Below are 21,666 nucleotides of genomic sequence, written 5' to 3'. Positions count from 1 at the left end.
TGGCTCAGTGGGTTAAGCCCCTGCCTTCAGCTAAGGTCATGATCCCAGGGTCCTGGGATCGAGTCCCGCATCAGGCTCTCTGCTCAGCAGGGAGCCTGCTTCCTTCTCTCTCTCTCTCTGCCTGCCTCTCTGCCTACTTGTGATCTCCCTCTGTCAAATAAATAAATAAATAAAATCTTAAAAAAAAAAAAAGAAATACTATGTAAAGTAACTTAATATTGCAATTCATTGAAAAAAGGGCGACATAATTGACTCTCCATTTGGAAAAAAATAAAGGTAGAGATATTCTCCTCTTGCCATAAAAAATTCTAGTTGAAGATTCAAATATTTTTTAAAAATTCCTTTAAAATATTAAAAGAAAACTTTGATAAATATTTTTAATACCACTGGATGGGGATATCCCTAATTTCCTTCCTCTAAACAAAGGGGATTCAGGATTCAGGAAATCCTGAAGCTATAAAGAAAATAAATATATGTTTGTTTGATTAACATCACCATCAACAACAAAACCTTCATATAGCTAGAGACCGCATAAATTGATTAGCCAGGAGAAAACAATTCTAATATTTTTTAAAAGGATTAATATTACATATTCATTCATAGCACTTTTATTAAACACATGTACCATAAGACAGGCAATGTCTTCAGTTTGAATATACTGAACTGAGCAAAATAGACTAATTTTCCTGACTTCTATGCACTTTGACTTAAATGCTAGATTTAAACATTTAAAAAAACTGATTAAGAAAAAGAGGAAGACAACCCAATAGAAGAAGGTCAAGTCTCAGATAAATAAACGAAAATTACTTAAGGTGAAGATAGGAACGTACAAAGTATAGAGACATCATTTCTTGAACATGGATTGGCAGAAACGAAAATGGTAACATTTAGTGATGGCCGCAGATAAGGCAGCATGCTCTTATATTGTTGGTAGGACTGTGAATTGTTACATCTGATTTAAATATGCTGTTAAAATTTATAAATCCATTCTTTCACAAATAAAAACTTTCGTCCTTTCGGTTATTTATTTATTTGAAAGAGAGAGAGAGAGAGACACAGGGGTAAGTGTGGGGGAGGGAGAGGGACAAGGTCAAGCCAACCCCATGCAGAGCACAGAGCCCGCCCCATCTGAGATGGGGCTCTCTCTCAGGGCCCTCATGACCAGAGGTGAAATCAAGAGTCAGTTGCTTAAGCAGTGAGTCACCCAGGTGCCCCAGGGGTTTTAAAGTAATATTTTGAAACAACAACATGGAAACAGATCCATGCCCATCAGTTAGAAAATGGTTAAGTAAATTATGGCATTTATTCATTCATAAGAGTGGGCTGGATCTATAGGTATTGACACAGAAGGACATCTGTGCTGTGTTCAGTGCAAAAACAAACTGGGGAGTGTGTATACAGTAGGATTGATCACATTTTTTTTAAAGGTTTTATTTATTTATTTGACAGAAATCACTAGTAGGCAGAGAGGCAGGTGGGGGTGGGTGGGTGGGGAAGCAGGCACCCCTCTGAGCAGAGAGCCCCATGTGGGGCTCTATCCCAGGACCCTGAGACCATGACCTGAACCGAAGGCAGAGGCCTAATCCACTGAGCCACACAGGTGCCCCAGTTGATCACATTACTTAAAAAGGAAAGCAAACAGTAATCCTAGTAATAAATAATATACATTAAAAAGGAAGAATTCTATGTGTGTGATAGGTATGTGGGATCCGAGAGGGACTGAGCAGACTCTTTTATATATGCTTCTGCATTTAATTTGTTACAATGTGCATTATAGCCTAATTAAAATAAGTAGAGGAACTACTCACCAGCTTGAGTTAATTAATAGGCATATTTACTTCTGGTTTGAAATATAGGATTCCAGGGGCCCATGTCTTCATTACATTTATTAAGTAATGTATAAAGTACTGTGCAGGGCGCCTGGGTGGCTCAGTGGATTAAAGCCTTTGCCTTCAGCTCAGGTCATGATCCCAGGGTCCTGGGATTGAGCCCCCGCATCGGGCTCCCTGCTCAGCAGAGAGCCTGCTTCCCCCTCTCTCTCTGCCTGCCTCTCTGCTTACTTGTGATCTCTCTCTGTGTCAAATAAATAAAGTCTTAAAAAAAAAATAAAGTACTATGCATTAAGTTTAATTGATAATGATTATGATAATTGAATCAACATAAAATAAATGAAAATCTTTTTTATTAACTCCTCTTCCCTCCCCACTCCCAACATGTTTGATCAAGACTAACATGAAGGCTAGGTGTCAGCAGAGAATTAAAATGACAGTGATTAAAAATATGTGGAGATTGTTTAAAACTTATGTTGTGTTTATAGGTATAGATGGTATAATGAAATAAGTATACTCAGTAAGTTTTCATGTGAGCATCTTGTGTAACTGATACATAGATCAAGAGATGTAACAATCCTAGCACTCCATAGGTACCCCTTGCCTTTCTTTGTTTTGACCTACTTACAAATTAACCAGTTATGATTTCTAATACCATGGATTAGTTTTGCCTCCTTTTTGACTTTATATAAATGGAACCATACAGTTTTTTGTTCCTTTTTTTTTTTTAAAGTAGGCTACATGACCAGTGTGGAGCCTAACGCAGGGCTTGAACTCATGACCCTGAGATAAAGACCTGAGCTGAAATCGAGAGTGGGATGCTCAACTGAATTAGCCACCTATGTGCCCCCAGCCTTGACAATCTTTTATTTGCAAACTTCCCACTCAAAAGAAAAAAAAAACTTGTAAAAATGTATTTTATTCATTCAATAAGTATATACTGAAGATATTACCACCAAGTTGTCCCTTCACGTGAACTTAATGGATTCTTACATTAATGAGAAACAAATGATCAAAACTATGGGTAAAACTGAGCCAAATATGTGTAATTCACTTCTTGGAGCCCTGTGTTTAATATGATTTTCCTTCATTCAATGAATAAGTACTGTTACAAGGAGAGAAAAAATGAGAGATGTATGAGACATAGTGCCTGATGTCAAAACATGTTTAAAAATTCTGCAAAATATTTTCCTATTTAAAAAAAAAAACACAACAAACCTTAGACATCCACCCCTTCATCAGCCTTCCCTAGATTAAATGAAATGTTCACATATGGTATCCTTCCTACATAGTTACACCAACAGCTTTTTCAGACCCTAGGCTTCCTGCCAGCCCTCCTTAAAGTCCTGGAAACTCACAGTCGTACTCTCATAACCATTCTCCCTCCTCCCAGCCTTCTCTTTCAGGTGTATCACTGCACAAACTTCTCTCCTCCCTTTACTTCTCTCCTCCCTTCCCACTGAAATCAGAAAATCTTTTTTCTAACAACTACAGTTCTGATCTTGGCATATTCTTTTTATTTTTCCCGCTTCTGGCTCCTTTTCCCTTCTGATCAGGCCTTTTCTTCCAGGTTTCTCTTCATTCCTCCTCCTGCCCAACCTCCTCTGCAACAATGGTTCACTATTCTTCCACACAACACCAGGGGCATAGAGGACCAACTCTGGGTCTGTGCAAGCATGCACCCTAGACACAGAGCACAATAGGGATTCCCAACACACAGTAGGGATTCAGCAAGCAAACGCTTAACTGGTCATTCACTTTTTCTACTTTCTTTAACCACCTTCTAACTTGATGCAATTGAATTTCACTCTGATTCTGAATCTTGTCTTCCTTGTAACCAAATTCAGACATCATTTTGCCTTAGGTATATATTAATCTTTCTACTTCATTTGACACTGTTATATGCCATCATCCAAATTAAGTTGGTCCAGATTTAAATAATTTTTTAACATCTTAAAAACACACAAGAAACAAGACAAGCCACTGTAGGATAACATTTAACTAGAATTTCTAAAACAAACAAACAAACAAACAAACAAACCCCTCAGAACATGAATGAAAGGACAGATACTCCAACAGAAAAAAAAGGAAAATAACTTGAACAGGCATTTCACATGAAAAGATCTTTAAATTTACCATAATATATGCAAAGATGTTCAACTTTATTAATTAGAAATGAAATGCAAAAGTAGTCCACAATGCAATACTACTGCATGCCTACAAAATGGCTAAAATGAAAAGATAGGCAACACTAAGTGCTGCTGAGAATGTAGAACAACTGGAAACCTCATATGTTGCTGATGGGAATATAAATCAGTACAACCACTTTGGAAAACAGTTTGGCAAACTTTGTAAAAGTTAAATGTATGCACACCTCATACTCCAGCAATTTCCATTATCCAACAGAACATATATATATGTTGGCCAAAAAACACAATGTTCATAGGAGCACTATTCTTAGAAGAAAAAAAACAACCCAAATGTCCATCAACTTAAGAAAAGATAAATCGTGGAGCGCCTGGGTGGCTCACCTGGTTAAGTGACCAACCTTGGTTTCAGCTCAGGTTATGATCTCAGGGTTGTAAGATTGAGCCCTGAGTTGGGCTCCACACTGAGTGTGGAGCCTGCTTGGGATTCTGTCTCTCCCCTCTCCCTGCTCATTCTTTCTCTTGCTCTCACTCTAAAAAAAAAAAAAAGAATAGATGAATAGTGATTTATTCATGCAATGGAATACTGCATAGCAATAAAAATGAACTACTGTCATATGCATTAATATAGATGAATAACATAAATAAAATGTAATCTTGATATAAGATGTCCAGAAGAAAAGTAAAATCTGTATGATTCCACGGGGTGCCTGGGTAGCTCTGTTGGTTAAGTGTCCAACTCTAGTTCCACCTTGTTCCTCCATTCAGCCTACTTTATTTATTTATTTTTTTAAAAAAGATTTTATTTATTTACTTGACAGAGCGATCACAAGTAGGCAGAGAGGCAGGCAGAGAGAGAGGAGGAAGCAGGCTCCCCGCCGAGCTGAGAGCCTGATACGGGGCTCAATCCCAGGATCCTGGGATCATGACCCGAGCCAAAGGCAGAGGCTTTAACCCACTGAGCCACCCAGACACCCCTCCATTCAGCCTACTTTAAAAAAAAAAAAAAATTCAAGTCTCTGTCATCAAGGCAGTCTCTTCAATGGAAGAACTGCATTCACAGTCTCAAGTATTTGGGACATAATAACCTTAAAAAAAATCAGTTGGTTACTAAATGCTTTTCTTCTTTTCTTCCCCAGTGGAATGAAACAGTTGAGCTTTTTCGTGCTAGGATGCCCTTACGGAAACATCGCTGTCGTTTCAAAAGTTATGAACGTTGTTTCACGGCGGCTGAAGCTGTGGATTGGCTGCACGAGCTGTTGAGGTGCAGTCAGAACTTTGGCCCAGAAGTGACCCGCAAACAAACAGTTCAGCTGCTGAAAAAATTTCTCAAGAATCATGTTATTGAAGACATCAAGGGAAAATGGGGTCAGGAAGATTTTGAAGACAATCGTCACTTGTACAGGTAAAAGGATGATAAGTAAACCCTGAAGAGGAGGACTACGGGGAGGATGACTGGACTTGGTCAGTCTCTTGAAACTTCCTCATGTGGAATAATCTCTCTTTTCCAGTGGAATGATGCTCCCACTTGTGATTTGTTGAGTGAAGAACCACGTGTGTTGTTAAAATAAAACCTATTGCAATGTTCCAGGGCCTATAGAGTACCCCCGAGTGTGGTTAGTTGCAGTGACTTTTCAGAAAGGACATCTGTTCGTGCCTTCTGCACACCTGGGAGCACTTCTCAAGAATCTGAAAGGATGAAAGAGCAGCTCTGGGGTGGACCTTTCTAGCAGTGAGAAGGGGTGTATTCCCGGGGTTAGTGGCAGCATGGGTCTGATCTTTAAGCAGATCTCGGACATGTATGAAGAATTGTGCTAGAATTCCCTTTGTCTCAGTTGAACCCTGGCAATGTATGTCTGCTGCTCTCCAAATGTTTTTGCTCATGTTTTAGTTCTGTTTTGTGATGGGACACTTACCACCTGATAATCCAAGGAAAATATGCATGTCTCTCTGCTCGGACTTTCCTTTTCACTATATGCTAGGTGGTTTTATTGCTGGAGGTAGAAGGGACCTATCTAAGCTTCAGGAACAGGGAGAATATTAAAGAGAAATGAAGCTGCAATGTCCTGAGAAGAGGAAGCGTTGAGTTATTGACAGAGAGGCCACCCAGAGGGCTGAGAACCTGAGTAGGGGTTAAAAGAAGAAATGGAGAATATGGACCCTTAACATTTGCTTTCTTTTACTCCAAAAGAAAAATGAAGAATGCCTTACAAAACGTTTAGTGAGGCAGTTTGGAACCACTGAGACCCTTGGTGAGCAGAGAAAACTTGTCTATTCCTACCTGAACCATTTCTTTGGCTCCTTGTGGGCTGGCTGCTAGGAGAGGTTGCAGAGCACTGTCAGGGTGACCTCCAGCACCAAGGCTAACCCTAAACATTGCTGCATGTTTAACATTGAATTTCTTCTTCTTCTTCTTCTTCTTCTTCTTCTTCTTCTTTTTTTTTAAAAGATTTTATGTATTTATTTGACAGAGAGAGAAATCACAAGTAGGCAGAGAGCAGGCAGAGAGAGAGGTATCCCCGCTGAGCAGAGAGCCCAATGTGGGGCTAGATCCCAGGACCCTGAGATCATGACCTGAGCCAAAAGCAGAGGTTTAACCCACTGAGCCACCCAGGCTCACCTAAGATTGAACTTCTTTATAGAATTTTGTTGGCAATCTTCAGCTTCCAGATACCAAGATTGTCATCAGGGCAATTAGTTGTCTCTCCATTTGGCAGTTATTTCTGGCTTGCTCATCCAACTTTTAGTTAGGATCTTGGGTGATTTTAGCTTATTCTGAGACCACAGTGTTTGTTAGCCTTAGGCAGTGGAGATGCTAGCCCTCATTCTGCATGCCATACTTCACTGGGAATTTGTAAGTGATTATTTCTCTTGGGAAACTAATTGCTTATATCCCATCACAACTTAGCGAGAACACTTCCAAAAAATATCTCTGGATGAGTAACTTCCAATCTGTTCTATTGTGACCTTAAATGGGGGTAACATCCATTGTGTGCCAGCAGGCTTTCAGAATCCTCAGGGGAGGGAATTTGGAGCATGCAAATGCAGTTTCAGGGCATGCTTCATGTCACTAGGAAGCCCCCTTTAAAACCTCAAGTGCACAGACAGATTATATTTGTCTATTAATGATTTTCCCTTTACTCTCTGTAATACTGTGAATCAGAAAGGAAGCAGGATTTTCTTCCATTATTTACCACCTGGAAACTCATAGCTTTCCAATTTCCTGGGTGAAAGTTTTATATTCTAACTACTGATGTTTGCCAATTTCTCAGGTTAATCTGGGATGAAATCTATGTACATATGTAAATCATTTGTTAGGAGCATGTGCCATGAATTGAGAATGAGCTAATGAGCATGGAGGCAGCTGTTGGACGTATGCAGCTTCTGGGACTGGTGCTCAGGATCCTCACACCTGCGTGCTAGGGCTCCAGGCAAGAGTTGGGGTGGGCTGCCCTACCTGCTCTCCTTCCAGCTGCTGTCCTAGTAGAATAGGACTGCCACCACATTATAATGGAAATAGATGAGTGAGATTAGGACCTAGGGGCAGGTTAGATTTAAAAATAGATGGAGAGCTAGCAAGGTGGAGAAATTCCAGAATGAGCTTTTAAATATCAAGCCTTATGGATGGGGGTCCTTTCTAAGCAGTGCCAAAGAGGCTGGAATGGCCAGCCGAGCGTTCTTGCTAGCACATAAGGAACTAAGGTATTCAAGGACCTATGATGTGCTGACATGTCCACATTATCGTTATTAACACAACATCTGTTGATACAGTGTATTTTCCTAATTTTAAAGATTAGGAAGTTAATAAGGCCAAAGTTATTATTAACTTCTCTAGAATCCCTTGGCTGGATTCAAAAAAATGAATCCTGACGAAGAAGAGTCAGGATTTGAACTGAGATGTCTGTGTCTGAAGCCTGTCTTCTTATGGTATGCTATATTGCCTCCGTTTCGACAGCACGAGGTGGACTTAACCTAGTAAATAAATTAGTGACTGAATGAGTAAACACACAATAATAAACAAGAAGTATTTGGTGTGGCCACCATATGTTTATATATTTATAGAATTCCAATGATGTTTTAATTACTGGGTAATACATTAAATGATTAACTGTAGTTGTCAAATAGGGGAAGTAAGGTAAACATCATTAGCCTAAGCGCCTATAAATATAGCTGGGGGTGGATGCTTTCTTGGGTCTATAAGTTAAAGAAAGCTACACAAAATACTGAAGGCCATTACAGCATTTTTAGGACAGAAAATGCACACGCACACATACACACATGTATGTTGTATATGTTGTAGTATCTGTTGAAGAATTTCATAACAGAAGTTATGAGCTAAGCTTTTATTTTGGAATATGTCCAATCCTATTTCTAGTTTTAAAAGAATGTGTGTCATGTTTCTTCTGTGATTACATTTATATTTGTTAACCGTGATTATTTTCCTCAAGAATCAAAGAGATAAGTATAGAAAAAAGAAGGAAATAGTAAATTTTCTTGTTAAAGAAAGCAAGGTCCCAATATCTAAATGTCCATAAGTCAGAGTGTTACAGAGAGGTACCCAGAGCTAGTTACTAAACCTTGTTGTTTCTGTTTCTAATGCCACTGTCTGGAAAGACTTCTGAATTTGCTGCCGCTGAAGATGTTACAGATTTCACTCAAGGGTCTACATAGTTGAGCCAGACTCTTTCGTCTGTGTCTAAAAGTTTCCTAGTCCTGTACCTCTGATGAGGAGAGGCAGTTATGTATATTTGTATAAGAAGTTTCAGTATATAAAGCAGTTTCCCTTCCATCATCTCATTTGATCTTCATGGCAACCCTGGGGTGGACAGGGTAGATATTTCATCCAAAAGAACCAGATGCTTTTCTCCTTGAAACATTTAAACAAAAAACCAGGAATGTTCTAGTTAAGGAAATTCCACACTGATCATCGAATCTGTCCATTTAACTTATGTGAACAGACAGTTATACAGGAGTATTTAAACCTACTGTAATGGGTTACATAAAAATTGAAGTGCCATTCTGATAATTGTTTGTTTGGATGATATAATGAGGAAAGCATTTGACCTGCTGTAGATCTTTAGGAGGTTGGGGTTCCTGGTCTGGTAAGACACCTAGACCTTGACCACTCTCATTACTGATGCTACCTAGCTCTGGTGGGTAGTTGTAATTGGGAAGGTGTTTGGTGTTCACAGATAGGAATTCACTGGCTTAGGTGTAGTGGTTGAGGTCCAATATGTAGAGAACCATTTTTTTTATTTTCCCACCTCTCCCTGTTCCCTTTTTCTGTTTCCTTCTTTTCTTTCTGTGTTTCTACCTCTTTATGTGTATCTCTTTCATGTTCCTACTTTTTACTTTTTTCTCCTCATTTCCTTTTCTTTCTGTTCCCTTTCCCTCATATTTACTTTTTTTTCTGTCCTATTTCCAAAATATTGATTTTAATTTGAAACTAGAAGTTGTTATGTGGATATTGTCAGCTCTATTGAATAACATTACTTTCACATTCTTCATTTAAAAAGCAAGAATCATGCTGCCCAGTTTTAAGACTTCTACGTAAGACCAAAATAATAGACACTGTGGTGTTGGTGAAGGGCTAGATACCTAGACTGGAGGCACAGAACTGCTGGTTCAGAAATGCACACAAATATGGCCATTTGGTTTTTGACAAAGGTGTAAAAGCAATTTAAGTGAAAAAGATGGTATTAGAACAACTGGATATATATCCTCTATGTGCAAAAAGTGAACCTCAAATGTAAACTGCAATACTTTATGCAAAAGTTGATTCAAAGTGAATTGTAGATTTAAGTGTAAGACTATAAAAAAATTTTTTTAAAAAAGATTTTATTTATTTATTTGTCAGAGAGAGAGAGAGGGAGAGCGAACACAGGCAGACAGAGTGGAAGGCAGAGGCAGAGGGAGAAGCGGGCTCCCTGCGGAGCAAGGAGCCCCATGTGGGACTTGATCCCAGGATGCTGGGATCATGACCTGAGCCGAAGGCAGCTGCTTAACCAACTGAGCCACCCAGGTGTCCCTAAAAATTTTTTTTTAATGATTTTATTCGTTTATTTGACAGACAGAGATCACAAGTAGGCAGAGAGGCAGACAGAGAAAGAGGGGGAAGCAGGCTCCCTGCTGAGCAGAGAGCCTGATGTGGGGCTTGATCCCAGGACTCTGAAATCATGACCTGAGCCGAAGGCAGAGGCTTTAACCCACTGAGCCACCCAGGTGCCCCAAGACTGTAAAAATTTTAAGACAGCAAAAAATCTTTATGCTCAAGAGTTAGGCAAAGAGTTCTTAGCATGACACCAAAAGCATGATTCATAAAAGAAAAAACATGATAAATTGAACTTCATCAAAATTATAAGCTTTTGCTATGTGAAAGACATTATTAAGAGGATGAGAAGACAAGGTACAGATAGGGAGAGAATATTTGCAAACCACATATAAGACAGTGGACTGCTCTCAAGAATATGTAAAGAACTCACAAAACAACAGTAAGAATACAAACAGCCCAATTAAAAAATGAATAGAATACTCACTTGAAAAGATGTTTAAAGATTAGCCGTAGGGGAGTGCAGATTAAAACCATGATAACATGCTGGTTTTTGTCTATTGGAATGGCTAAAATAAAAATACTGACAATATCAAGAGCTAGAGAGGATATAGAGCAACCGGAAATTTCATCTGTTGCAGGCAGGAAGCTTGGATTGGTTGTCACTTTGGAAAGCAAGGTTATAATTTTCTTTTAGAGTTGAGAATATACTTACATATGACTCAGCATTTACCCTGGAGAAATGAAAATCTGTTTTGACTCAAAAAGCTTGTACGTGAATATTGATAGCAGCTGTATTAATATGGATTGCCAGCCACTGAAGACATACTAGATGTCCTTCTATGGGTGAACGGATAAACATTTTTATATCAATACAATAGAATTCCACAGTGTGCACAGGGGTGGGTCGTGGGTTGGTAGGTTGGGGTGACTATAAAGTCAGAGGAGGAGGTTTGGGTAATAATGGAACTGTTCTATTTCCTGATTGTGGGGGTTATACAGATGAATATGTGTGTTAAAATTGATAGACTTCTGTACCAAAAAAAAGATAAATATTACTATATTCTAAAAACATTTTTCTTTTTTTAATGCTGGAGATTTGAAAGTCTCTGTACCTCTGGCAAAAAAAATCTGAATTTATATTGTTTGGGTATGTGGCTCTTTTTTTTTTTTTTTAAAGATTATTTATTTATTTATTTGACAGAGATCACAGGTAGGCAGAGAGGCAGCCAGAGAGAGAGGAAGGGAAGCAGGCTCCCTGCTGAGCAGGACCCTGGGATCACGACCCGAGTGGAAGGCAGAGGCTTTAACCCCCTGAACCACCCATGTGCTCCTGGTATGTGGCTCTTAAGTCACATTCTTTGGCCCTGGGAAAAGTTTTTCATTAACCTTTTGAAGGAACAGTTTTAGGACCCTCATTTTCAAGTTCATGGACTATTAGCTCCCTCTAGTGGGCATCCTTATTTTTATAGTAAACTCAGAGAAAGAGAGAGAGATTTTGTTTTTCTTTTGTTTTTATTCTTTTCATTACATCCTGGGAGGTTGTCCTGTGATAATTGGGTATGTTTTTTAGTGTTCATAGGCATCAGTTTTTCATTTATAAAATGAAAGGGTGGCCTAGATCTTTAAGGACTTTTAAAATTCTAAACACTTATGATTCTGAATACTGAGTACTTATCACATGTGTTTGTCGATCTAAGGCAGTGAAGGAGATAAAAAAGAAATATAATGTAATTCTTTTCTTCCCTAACTTGGGATTCTCTTGAGAGGTAGAGTATACATATACGAAAAGGTGTTATATGGCGACATATAATTATGTTATTTAATTAAGTAACCCAAATGAACTGGAACAAATAATAAACTAAGGTACTAAACTGAAAGTGCTTTGGTTGATGCATCCATTTTGTTTGAATGGCGTAGTGTTTTTAGTCATTAAAGTTTTTTCCCATCTCATTTTTATTTTTCACTTTTGGGTATTTTGTGAAAATTATATTTTAAAATTTACAAAATATAGAAGAGTATATGCAGTGAAAATCTCCCTTCCCTCCTCTCTCCTCCAGCTTTCCTTTCCTCAGAAGCTCCTAATATTTCTCTAACACAGCATCTTAAAAAATTGTGAACCCGGGGGCGCCTGGGTTGCTCAGTTGGTTGAGCCTTTGGCTCAGGTCATGATCCTGGAGTCCCGGGATCGAGTCCCACATTGGACTCCCTACTCGACAGGGAGTTCAGTGGGTTAAAGCCTCACTCCACTCATGTTCTCTCTCTCTCTCTCAAATAAATAAATAAAATCTTAAAAAAAAATTATGAACCCAAAGGTGTTCAGATGGAGCAAATTGACTGCAGTTGCCACAGCTTCCACCTTTCCCCTCCATTATTCCAGACCATACTATGATTATTTGTCTGCCTGACCAGTGCAGGAGGTGTGTTGGTGACCCACTTGGTGTAGACTGGAGTGTTTTGAGACCTAATGGAGTAGGAGGTAGAGGATTTCAACCTAGGTCCCGAGAATGTAGTAGGATCTGGATAAAGTGAGGGGATGGGAAGGGAGAGGATATTTCAGATAACAAGGATACCAAGACAGAGGCTCTCCATCAGAAATGCGTAAGTGGACTGTATTGGGAACAGAGAGGAGACTGGCCTAGCTGCGGAAGTTTTAGGTCACAAAGTCATGGGGATAAATTTGGTGCAATTTCTTAAATATTGGGGTGTGGATAGACTTTAATTTTGTTATTTTATTTTTAATCAAAGTGATATAATGTTACATAATATTATGATGTATTGTTACCAAGTTTCAGGTGAATTGCATAGTTATTCAACAGTTATATATATTACAAAATCCTTACCACGATTAGTATAGTTACCATCTGTCGCCATATAAAGTTATTACAATTTTATTCATTAAATTTCATATGCCGTACTTTTTAACATCATGATTTATTTATTTTATAACTAGAATTGTGTGCCTCTTAATTTCTTTTATGTATTTCACCCATATCTCTCCCCTCTAGCAAGCATTGGTTTGTTCTTTGTATTTATGAGTCTATTTTTGTTGTTGTTCATTTGTTTTGGTTTCAGATGATTCCATATATACATGAAATCATATGGTATTTGTCTTTCTTTGTCTGATTTATTTTACTTAGCATTAGTATCCTCTAGGTCCATCTACGTTTTTGCAAATGACAAGATTGCATTTTTTTAAATGGCTGGTAGTATTCCATTCTGTCTGTCTAGCTAGCTAGCTAGCTACCTCACATCTTCTACATTCATTTGTCTATTGATGGAGACTCACATTGCTTCCATATCTTGGCTATTATAAATAATGCTGCTATAAACATAGGGGTGCATATGGCTTTTCAAATTAGTGTTTTTGTTTTCTTCAGGTGAATATCCTGAAGTGGAATTACTGGGTCGCATGGTAATTCTATTTTTAATTTTTTAAGATACCTTCATACTGATTTCCACAGTGGCTGCATCAGCTTACGTCCCTAGCAGCATTGCATGAGGGTCCCCTTTTCTCTACATTCTTCCCAACACTTGTTATTTCTTCTCTGTTTGGTTCTAGCCATTCTGATTGGTTGGAGTGGTATCTCATAGTTTTGATTTGCATTTCCCTGATGATGAGGGATCTTGAGCATCTTGCTGTGTCTTTTGGCCACCAGTATGTCTTCTTTGGGAAAATGTCTATTCAGGTCCTCTGCCCATTTTTAATTGGATTGTTTATTTTTCTGTTGATTTGTAGGAGTTCTTTATCTATTTTGGATATTAAGCCCTTATCAGATGTATCATTTGATGTATATGAAAAAGGCCACTCACTGAAAATATTGATGATGGTTCTCTTGATGGTTTCCATCATTGTGCAAAAGCTTTTTAGTCTGATGTAGTCTCAATAGTTTATTTTTTGCTTTTGTTTCCCTTGCCTGAGGAGACATATCCATAAATACGTTGCTGTGGCCGATATCCAAGAGATTGCTCCTATGTTTTTTTTTCTTTAATCCTTAACCAAATTTCATTCCTTTGAATTCATGATGCCTCGTGACTATCCTTAATAGGGAATGGAGGCTCATCAGTTGGGAATCCAGAAAATTCAGGGAACATTGTTCATTGAATGCTCCCCTGAGAAGAAGGGAAAGCTTTTTTTGGCCAGGGAAGGTAGATTGAACCAGAGTGGTTCTTAAATACTGTTGATTTGGAAACAAAATGATAAAGATCACATAGGTGTCAAACAGATTTTCTCAGTTAACCCTATGCTACAAGTCTTGAGAAGAGTGGGAACTTGGCTTGAGATGCAGGCTGTGAGAGTAGCCTTGTGAAAGCTGTGGAAAGGTGGGCATACCACTCTCTGAATTTGATAAGCTTGTAATTTAGGAGTGGAAGAAGCCAGACAGGTGTTTTATGGGAGTGTCAGAAAGCAAAGTCTGTCTCAGCATTTTTAAGTACCCAGTGTCCAGTCAGCTTTTCACTTGATTAATACATTCTGGCTTCTTCTTAGTGCTGTTAAGATTCCTGCTAATTAGATTCTCAGGTATGCTGCTTCTGGCTGTCCTCCTCTTTTTGTCTCCTTTTCCCTTCTCAGGTATTAAAGAGCCCCTCCTATTTTGCCAGGCATATTGCTAAACTCTTTGGATGCATGATCCATGCTTCAAAGACTTCCAGTTTAGTTAGGAAGAGAGATAAATCCAAATTCATTGTCACAGATGTTATGATTACGGTATGTTGTAGCAGGACTCAGGAATCAGCTCTGCTGTGTAAGTCAGAGAATACTTTGCTCCAGAGGTGACACTTGGGTTTAGTCTTGATGCATCAGTGGAAGTTGGCCAGGCAAGGAAGTCTTGGTGGAGGGAATTGTGTCTAAGAGCAGTCCTCGTAAGTAAGCTTGGAGGATGTAAAAACTTGTTTGGTGTGGTTGCACAGGGAGCGGTGGAAGATAAGGCTGGGAAAGAATTTGCTTTTATCTGTGTCCCCCATACCCAGCACAATGCCTAGTATTCATTGAGAAAGAAGTTCAAAGGTTAGTACGTGAGGCGTTCACTTTTTACAGGGCTGCAGTTAAGCAATAATCACTCCACCTGTTCCTAGGTTAGAGTGGCTCTTTCTTTCTCCTCATGGAGTGAGCTGTAGTTAGGTGTAATATGAAGTCAGTAATGGAAGGATTGTAACAAACTTACAAGATTTGGAGTGAGGCAGGCCTGGGTGTGTGGGGCTGGATATGAAAGGAAATTAGTGTTAGGGTTTGGGGTGCACCTGGAATGGATACAGGAGAAGGGAGCAAGGGGTTTGGTGTGCCTTCAGACTCTGATGCAGGTCTGACCTCTGGGAAAGACTATAGGGTGCAGTTCTGAGAAAGTCTTGACGAGGCTTTTGGGAAGTCCTTGGACAATGGTTGCTTGCTAGAGGAATCCCATTCTTCTTGTAGAACTGGCTTGGCTCCAGTAACCACCCTGTGCTCACCAGTGTGCTGTAAGCATCATGGTGAAGTGTGAAAGATACAGTGGCTAGAGGCTGCAGGCTGTCCTGGAGGCTGCTGGTCCCTTGAAAGGAGATGTGAACTTCGAACGCCCTGCTTGGCATAGTCCATCACTTGTGCTGAACACATCTGCTTTTCCACACATGTTTATGGGCTTTCTTCCCGAGGCAAAACCCAGGAGATGGAAATTACTGGGAAGAATACATCCCCTCTTGCTGAAGCCAGTCTAATGGGTATAGCTGGTCTTCATCCTTTTTCTTCTCGACTTGCCATTGTAAATTCTCTTACTCTCAGCTATCACCTTAGACAGCTTTGGGTGGTTTACCTAGTAGTGAGACCCCAAAGTTCATTACTGAGAGCGTCTGAACCCTTGATAACCATATACTTGTCAGACTGATGTTTCTGTACATGCCCATTCACAGTTAACAGCAGGACTAAGAAGTATCAAGAGGGAGCATAGATTTTCCTGTCCGTATTGCAGTAAGAGCAGCCCACCCTCCGGCTGGTCAGGATGAGGCCCTACTGCCATGACAGTCATTCCTCTTCTTGTGTGCTCCTCCCCGTCACAAGGAGCCTAAAGTGCCCTTGTTATGTCTCCTGGCAAGAAAACTTGTGTGTCTTTTTTGGGTGTAGGACCTCTAACTATGGAGTCAAGAGCTGTGGGGATCCTTCACTGGGAGGGATGGTAGGTAGGGCTGTTCTTTTTTTTTTTTAAAGATTTTATTTATTTATTTGTGAGAGAGAGAGAGTGAGAGCGAGCACAGGCAGACAGAGTGGAAGGCAGAGTCAGAGGGAGAAGCAGGCTCCCTGCGGAGCAAGGAGCCCGATATGGGACTCGATCCCAGGACGCTGGGATCATGACCTGAGCCGAAGGCAGCTGCTTAACCAACTGAGCCACCCAGGTGTCCCAGTAGGGCTGTTCTTAACCTCCACTCCATGATCCTGGGCCTTGTATTCTCATGGATATAGGACACAGCACCATATAGAGTCTTCTGACTTAATTCATTTACTGTTCCATTGTCCTATATGTCCACCTTGTCTCCAATACAACAGATTACTGCAGATATAACTCTTGAAATCAGTTAGTGTGAATCCTCCAACTTTGTTATTTTTCAAAGTTATTTTTGCTATTCTAGTTCTTTTGCTTGTCCACATAAATTTTAGAATCTATTCGTGTATTTCTATAAAAAATTCTGTTGTAATTTCAATGAAATTGTGTGGATTCTGTAGATCAGTTTGGGGGAGATTTGACAAATTAACAAAATTGAGTCCTCCAGATAAATCATGAACATGGTACAGTTCTCATTTGGGGGAGATTTGACAAATTAACAAAATTGAGTCCTCCAGATAAATCATGAACATGGTACAGTTCTCAGGTCTTTAACTTCCCAGCTGTGCTGTGTAGCTGTGGATGTACAGACAGTGCACAAATTTTGTGAGATTTAGATCTAAGTCATTCATGTTTTTTTTTGGTGCTACTATAAATGGTGGTGGTTGTCTTTGTAAATTCATACTTTTCTTTATCTAAGCTCTGGATATTTTATACATTTTCCTCTCTTGTAAATGGAATTTATTTTCCAAGTAGTTATTGTTAATAGAGTAGGAGTGTCTTTGAGACCAGATCACATCTCTCCTCTCCTTAAAAATACTTATTTATTCCATCATAATGGAATCTTGGTTGTTGTTTTTTGTTTGTTTATTTAAATTCGAGTTAGTTAACATATTGTGTAGCATTGGTTTCAAGAGTAGCCTTTAGTGATTTGTCAGTTACATATAACACCCCGTTCTGATGCCAAAAAGTGTCCTCCTTAATGCCCCATCACCCATTTAGCCCATCCCCTGCCCACCTTCCCTCCAGCAACCCTCAGTTTGTTCTCTCTAGTTAGGAGTCTCTTATGTTTTCCCTCCTTTTCTGTTTTTATCTTATTTTATTTTTCCTCTCCTCTGTTCATCTGTTTTATTACTTAAATTCCACATATGAGTAAAATCATGTTATTTGTCTTTCTCTGACTTATTTCACTTAGCATAATACCCTCTAGTTCCATCTACATTGTTGCAAATGGCAAGATTTTATTGTTTTTGATGGATGAGTAATATTCCATTACACACACACACACACACACACACTACACCTTTATCCATTCTGTCAATGGATATTTGGGCTCTTTCCATAATTTGGGTCTGGTTAATAGTTAAATATAAATTTTGGTGTGCATGTACCCCTTCAAGTCAGCATTTTTGTATTCTTTGGATAAGTAGCTGTTGTACAATTGCTGGGTTATTGGGTAGTTCTATTTTTAACTTCTTGAGGAACCTCCATACTGTTTTCCAGAGTGGCTGCTCCAGTTTGCATTCCTACCAACAGTGTAATAGTTTTCCCCTTTCTTTGCATCCTTGCCAACATCTGTTGTTTCCTGAGTTATTAATTTTAGTCATCCTGACTGGTGTGAGGCAGTATCTCATTGTGGTTTTGAGTTATATTTCCTTGATTATGAGTGATGTTGAGCATTTTTTCATGTGTCTGTTCTGTTAACCATCTGTATGTCTACTTTGGAAAATTATCTATTTAATTTTATTGGTTGTTTCCTTTGCTGTGCAGAAACTTTTTATCTTGATGGGGTCCTAATACATCATTTTCCTTTTGTTTCCCTTGCCTCTGGAGATGTGTCTAGTAAGAAGTTGGTGTGGCCAAGTTCAAAGAGGTTGCTGTGTTCTCCTCTAAGATTTTGTTGGTTTCGTCTCTCACATTTAGGTCTTTCATCCATTTTGAATTAAGTTTCATGTATGGTATAAGAAAGTGGTCCAGTTTCATTCTTCTGCATGTGGCTGTCTAGGTTTCCCAATGAATTTTTTTCATTGGATATTCTTTCCTGCTTGCTTTGTTGAAGATTAGTTGACCACAGAGTTGTGGGTTCATTTCTGGATTCTCTGTTCTGTTCCATTGGTCTATCTGCCTTTTTTGGTGTCAATACCATACTGTCTTGATGATTGCAGCTTTGTAATACAATTTGAAGTCTGGAATTGTGATGCCTTCCACTTTGTTTTTCTTTGTCAACACTCCTTTGGCTATTCAGGGTCTTTTCTGGTTGCATACAAATTTTAGAACAGTTTGTTCTGGCTCTGTGAAAAATGCTGGTGTTATTTTGATAGGGATTGCATTGAATGTGTGAGTGCTTTGGGTAGTATAAACCTTTTAATAGTATTTGCTCTTTAAATTCATGTGCATGGAATTTATTCCATTTTTTTGGTGTCTTCTTCAATTTCTTTCATAAGCATATAGTTTTCAGCATACAGACTTTTACTTCTTTGATTAAGTTTATTCCTAGTATCTTTTTTTTTTTTTTAAGATTTTATTTATTTGACAGAGAGTACAAGCACAGGTCTTGCAGGGAAAGGGAGAAGCAGGCTCCCACTGAGTAGAGAGCCCAACATGGGGCTTGATTCTAGTACTCTGGGATCGTGACCTGAGCTGAAGGCAGCCACTTAACCGACTGAGCCACCTAGGCACCCCGATATCTTGTGGGTTTTGGTACAATTATAAATGATACCGATTCCTTGATTTCTTTTTCTGTTGCTTCATTATTGGTGTATAGAAATGCAACAGATTTCTGTACATTGATTTTATATCCTGCAATTTGCTGAATTTATGTATCATTTCTAACAATTTTTTGGCGGAGTCTTTTGGGTTTTCTCTATAGAGTATCATAGCTGTGAAGAGTGAAAATTTGACTTATTCCTTGCTGATTTGGATGGCTTTTATTTCTTTTGGTTGTATGATTGCTGAGGTTAGGACTTCAATTACTATGTTAACACAATGGTGAGAGTGGACACCCCTGTTTTGTTCCTGATGTAGAAAAAAAGCTTTCAGTTTTTCCCCTTTGAGAGGATAAATTAGCTGTGGGTCTTTCGTATATGGCCTTTATAATGTTGAGGTATGTTCCTTCTATCCCTACTCTCTTGAGATCTTTTTAAATCAAGAATGGATGTTGTATTTTGTCAAAAGCTTTTTTCTGCATCTGTTGAGAGGATCATATGGTTCTTGTCCTTTCTTTTATTAGTATAGTGTACCATGTTGATTTATTTGCGGATATTGAACCACCCCTACAGACCAGTTATAAATTCCACTTGCTTGTGGTGCATAATCCTTTTAAGGTACTGTTAGATTTGATTAGCTACTATCTTATTGAGAATTTTTGTATCCATGTTCATCAGGGATATTGGTCTGTAATTCTTCTTTTAGTGGGGTCATTGTTGGGTTTTGGAATCAGGGTAATGCTGGCCTCATGGAACGAGTTTGGAAGTTTTCCTTCTATTTCTATATTTTGGAAAAGCTTCAGAAGAATAAGTATTACTTTTTCATTAAATGTTTGGTAGAATTCCCCTGGGAAGCCAGCCAGCCCTGGACACTTGTTTGTTGGGAGATTTTTGATTATGGATTTGATTTCTTTGCCTATTATGGATCTGAGCTTCTCAAGTTTTTTCTATTTCTTCTTGTTTTCAGTTTTCTTCTTGTTTCAGTAGTTTATATGTTTCTGAGAATTTATCCATCCCTTTCAGATTGCCCAGTTTGTAGGCATATACAAATATGCCTACATATAATTATATTATTATTATATATTATACATATATACGTACATATACATATATATATTTTACATATAATCACATACAATTATGATTGTATTCAGTGTTAGTTGGGATCTCTCCCTCTTTCATTTGTGATTTTATTTATTTGGATTTGGGTCCTTTCTGTTTTCTTTTTGATAAGTCTGACTACAGGTTTATTAATTTTGTTAATTCTTTCAGAGAGTCAGCTCTTAGTTTCATTGATCTGTTCTACTGTTTATTATATCATTTATTCCTGTTCTAATCTTAATAATTTTCCTTTTTCCTGCTGGTTTTAGGCTTTATTTGTTCTTTCTTCAACTCCTTAAGGTGTGAGGTTAGGTTGTGTATTTGAGACTTTTTTTGCTTCTTGAGGAAGGCCTATATTGCTATACACTTCCCACTTATGACCGCCTTTTCTGTGTCTCAAAGGATTTCAGCTGTCATGTTTTCATTTTCATTTGCTTCTGTGTATTTTTATTTCTTCTTTAATTTCCTGGTTAACCTATTTATTCTTTAGTAGGATGATCTTTAACCTCTATGTATTTTTGATCTTTCCAAATTTTTTCTTGTGGTTGACTTCAGGTTTTATAGTGGTGAGGTTGAAAAATATGCATGGTATGATCTCAGCATTTTTGTATTGGTGGAGGCCTGTTTTGTGACCCAGTATGTGATCGATTCTGAGAATGTTCCATGTGAACTATTCTGCTGCTTTAAGATGAAATGCTCTGAATATGTCTGTTAAGTCCAACTGGTCAAGTACGTCATTCAAAGCCACTGTTTTCTTGTTGATCTTCTGCCTAGATGATCTGTCCATTGCTGTGAGTGGGGTGTTAAAGTCCCCTACTATAATTGTATTATTATCATTGAGTTCCTTTAAGTTTGTTATTAATTGATTTATATATTTGGCTGCTCCCAAATTGGGGGCCTAAATATTTGCAGTTGTTAAATCATCTTTTTGGATAGATCCCTTTATTATGATATAGTGCCCTTCTTTGTCTCTTGTTATTCCTTGGTTTAAAATCTAGTTTGTCTGATAGAGGCGCCTGGATGGCTCAGTGGGTTAAAGCCTCTGCCTTCTGCTTAGGTCATGATCTCAGGGTCCTGGGATAGAGCCCCGCATCAGGCTCTCTGCTCAGCAGGGAGCCTGCTTCCTCCTCTCTCTCCGCCTGCCTCTCTTCCTACTTGTAATCTCTTTTTGTCAAATAAATAAATAAAATCTTAAAAAAAAATCTAGTTTGTCTGATATAAGGATTGCTCCTCCAGCTTCCTTCTTCTTCTTTCTTTCTTTCTTTATATTTAAGATTTTATTTATTTGATAGAGAGAGAGATCACAAGCAGGCAGGGAGGCAGGCAGACAGAGGGGGAAGCATGCTCCCCGCTGAGCAGAGAGCCCGACGCGGGGCTCAATCCCAGTACCCTGAGATCATGACCTGAGCCAAAGGCAGAGGCTTAACCCACTAAACCACCCAGGTGCCCCCAGTTTTCTTCTGATGTCCATTATCATGATAAATGATTCACTACCTCCTCAGTTTCATTCTGGAGGTGTCTTTGAGTCTCAGATGAGTCTCT

General features: G+C 38.8%; 1 protein-coding gene across 1 annotated transcript in view; it reads left to right on the top strand.

The window, feature by feature from the left end:
• Positions 1–21,666, top strand: part of DEPDC1B (DEP domain containing 1B) — an 80,125-nt gene that overhangs the window by 4,435 nt on the left and 54,024 nt on the right. The window contains exon 2 of the mRNA XM_059416632.1: positions 5,116–5,381. Coding sequence (XP_059272615.1) covers positions 5,116–5,381 — 266 coding nt within the window. The remainder of the gene's footprint in view (positions 1–5,115; positions 5,382–21,666) is intronic.

This window comes from Mustela nigripes, chromosome 12 (genome assembly GCF_022355385.1).
Source record: "Mustela nigripes isolate SB6536 chromosome 12, MUSNIG.SB6536, whole genome shotgun sequence".
NCBI classification, from domain to species: domain Eukaryota; kingdom Metazoa; phylum Chordata; class Mammalia; order Carnivora; family Mustelidae; genus Mustela; species Mustela nigripes.
Note: the sequence above shows the minus strand (reverse complement) of the source record. Positions and strands in the feature narration are given on the sequence as shown.